Genomic DNA, 2863 nt, shown 5'->3' on the forward strand with positions numbered 1-2863 from the left:
ATGCTGAAAGCATCTGTTCTGAAACACATGAAATATCCTAGCCACATCCAACGGGTGGCGGAGTATCATGTGGCACGGGAACAGGCCAGGACTCAGGCAGATATACCTGAGCAGCGGAATTCTCCACCGGAGTTGGTGCACATGGAACGGGAAGAACATGGATTTTTGGATCCGATTCCATCACCTTGGCATCCCTTTGATGGGCTCCCAGACGAACAATCTCACTTTGACAAAGATGGTGCTAACCGAGGTTGCGCTGATGAGTCTTCAATCTACTCCGAATCCAGCACAAGTGATTCCAGCAGCGGCATCAGTGACGCATCTCAGATATCAGAGTACGACTCAAACAATGAGGCTGATGACGAGGAGTGGGAACTTCCTCGACCAGGCCCGCAACCTTCACCAGGAGTCAACCCTGCTGAGCCCGCTGAGCCAGACACATCAGGTCGTCGAAACCAGTGTGATGGGGAAAAAGATTGGTGGCCTTACCGATCCAAAGAGGTAGAGCTGAACTCTTATCTGTTTATCAATTAACTTCAACTGGAATTAGAATCTCATGCTGTTCTTCACCTAGTACCTGGTTGCATCGTTGTTAATAGGTTATACACACTCAATCATGAGCCGGAGCTTGTATAACTATGTCAAAGCCATGTTCAAGCTGTTTGACATCAAATTACCGGACTGGAACACCGTCAGACGAGAAAAGAAAGCCTTACGTGGGTTACTGGGTATGGACGTCCACGCAAGCAAATCAATACTCAATATTCCAACGTACGGGTTGAGCCTGCCCAAGGTCCTTGCTCAAGAGGTCGCAAATCCTATTGTCAGCCCCTTGATCGATTATTTTCCGGAGGAAGCACACGGACGTGGGATATACAAGCTTTCTCAATCCAAGAAGTGGCTAGAAGAACTTGACCCAATTTCCCGAGCACCCATGTGCCGAGTTGGCGAACGGGATTGGTTTTTATTTGAACCTGTGCAAATCACCTCTGATGAAGTTGTGATTCCTCTGTTTTTTTATCGTGAAGGGGATGTGATGTGTGCAAAGTGTGTCACACCAGACTACCACTTTGACGGATTCAGCTCAAATCTACGACTTACCTTCCCGGCCGGCTTGCCATTTGGAAGCCCTCAGTTGAAAAGTGTTGTTGTTTCGTCCTTTGATTTTGACTACACTGAAATTTCAGGTGGTGATGGAACTCTTCTACATGAGAGATGTCGCCACTCAGTATACGGTATGATCACTGGTTGTCTATTTTGTTTTTTGGGGGAGTACCATGCACAACACTAAATCAATCTCTTCCAATTGGACCTTGTTTCAGAACTTAGTTTGGATTGCGTAACTTGGCATCATGTTCCGAACCCCTGGAGAGCCAAAGCAAATGGCCGCATAATTCGCCATTTACCTATCACTCTTTACTCCGATGACACATCTGGCAACCAGTCCAAGAGATGGAACAAGCACATTTCTTTCTATTTTACTCTATCTGGACTTCCGCCGAGTATGACAAACCAGAACTACAACTGTCATTATCTGACCACGTCTAATCAAGCTGGAGCAATGGAACTAGCGGCTCCGATTGTGTCTGAATTGCGCACGATGTCTAATGAAGGATTCCCAACTTTTGATTGTACTATTCAAGAGGAGGTGCTTCTGATTTCTTCCGTGTTGTGCTTCCTTGGCGATTCACCAATGCATGCCGAGATCACGAGTACACCAATCCCCGGGAATGCACTTCATCCTTGCCGCATGTGTGCATTGTACTCAGAGAGTGTGAAGGAAAAGGCTACTATAGCCTATGTTTCAAGGTTCTTCATGATTGGACCAACTGGATCGTGTGTAAGTCTAATTTATTCCATATTTTATTGGGGGAAGCGAATGCTGAACCCATTGAGAATAAACAGATATCTGCTCCACCGCGCTCATGGGGACAAATTAAAGCACACTGCTACGAGGTGTGGTACATGGCGCACAAGCCACAGAGGAAGACTGCAGTAGAAGATAGTTCGTCCGAACTGGGGGTGAAGGATATTCTCAATCGGACGCTCATTGATCGGAGGTATGCAATTCTGGCTCCGGGAAAAGTGCCAACAGCCCGGGAGAAGGTTTTCGTGGAGGAACTGGAGCAAATTTTCAAGGAGTTGCCAGAAACACTGTTTAACTCGTTCTTTGAACTTGATGGTAAGCAAAGCTTCATGTTGAAGGATATTTTTGTAATAACCATTTCTAATCCATAATTGTAAACTTATGAAGGTTTCGATGGGTGTCAGGACACCCCTGTTGAAATCCTCCATGTCTTTCTCCTTGGCGTTGTGAAGTACATGGTAGGAGACTTCATGCGCAGCCTGGCTCCGAAACAGAAACCCTTAGTGAAGGCAAGGTATCAATCCTTCAACATTGACGGCCTCAATATTGCATCGATGCAAGCCGAATACCTCACTAGGCACTTTGCAAATTTCATAGGCAAGGACTACCGCATTGTTCTGCAGGCCGCACCGTTTGTTCTGTTTGATTATATGGACGACGATCAGCTGGAGCTCTGGGGTGCATTGTGTACACTAGCACCACTGATTTTTCAAACACACATCGAGGATATGGTCGAATATCAACTACACCTTATTCATCACATACGCAAATTCCTTTATTTTCTTGTCCGATCAACTGCTCAGTGGGTCAACAAGCCCAAGATTCACATGCTTTTACACTTGATGGATTCCGTCCTCCGTTTCGGCCCGCCCCCCTTGTATGCAACGGAGAAATTCGAAGGATATAATAGTATTTTACGGAATGCGTCCATCCACTCCAACCGCCAAAGTCCTGGTAAGGACATCAGCGTCATTTTTGGGGATTACCGCAATGTGA

At 46.2% G+C, this 2863-nt stretch overlaps 1 protein-coding gene across 1 annotated transcript; it reads left to right on the forward strand.

Moving 5' to 3' along the window:
• PtA15_4A657 (uncharacterized protein) lies at positions 1–534 on the forward strand (the record flags this gene model as incomplete). Its single annotated transcript, XM_053168563.1, has 1 exon — positions 1–534. One exon carries the CDS (start codon positions 1–3, stop codon positions 532–534), a length of 534 nt encoding a protein of 177 aa, XP_053019760.1.
• Positions 535–2863: the final 2329 nt, after the last annotated feature.

Source organism: Puccinia triticina, chromosome 4A, assembly GCF_026914185.1.
Source record: "Puccinia triticina chromosome 4A, complete sequence".
In the NCBI taxonomy this organism is placed as follows: domain Eukaryota; kingdom Fungi; phylum Basidiomycota; class Pucciniomycetes; order Pucciniales; family Pucciniaceae; genus Puccinia; species Puccinia triticina.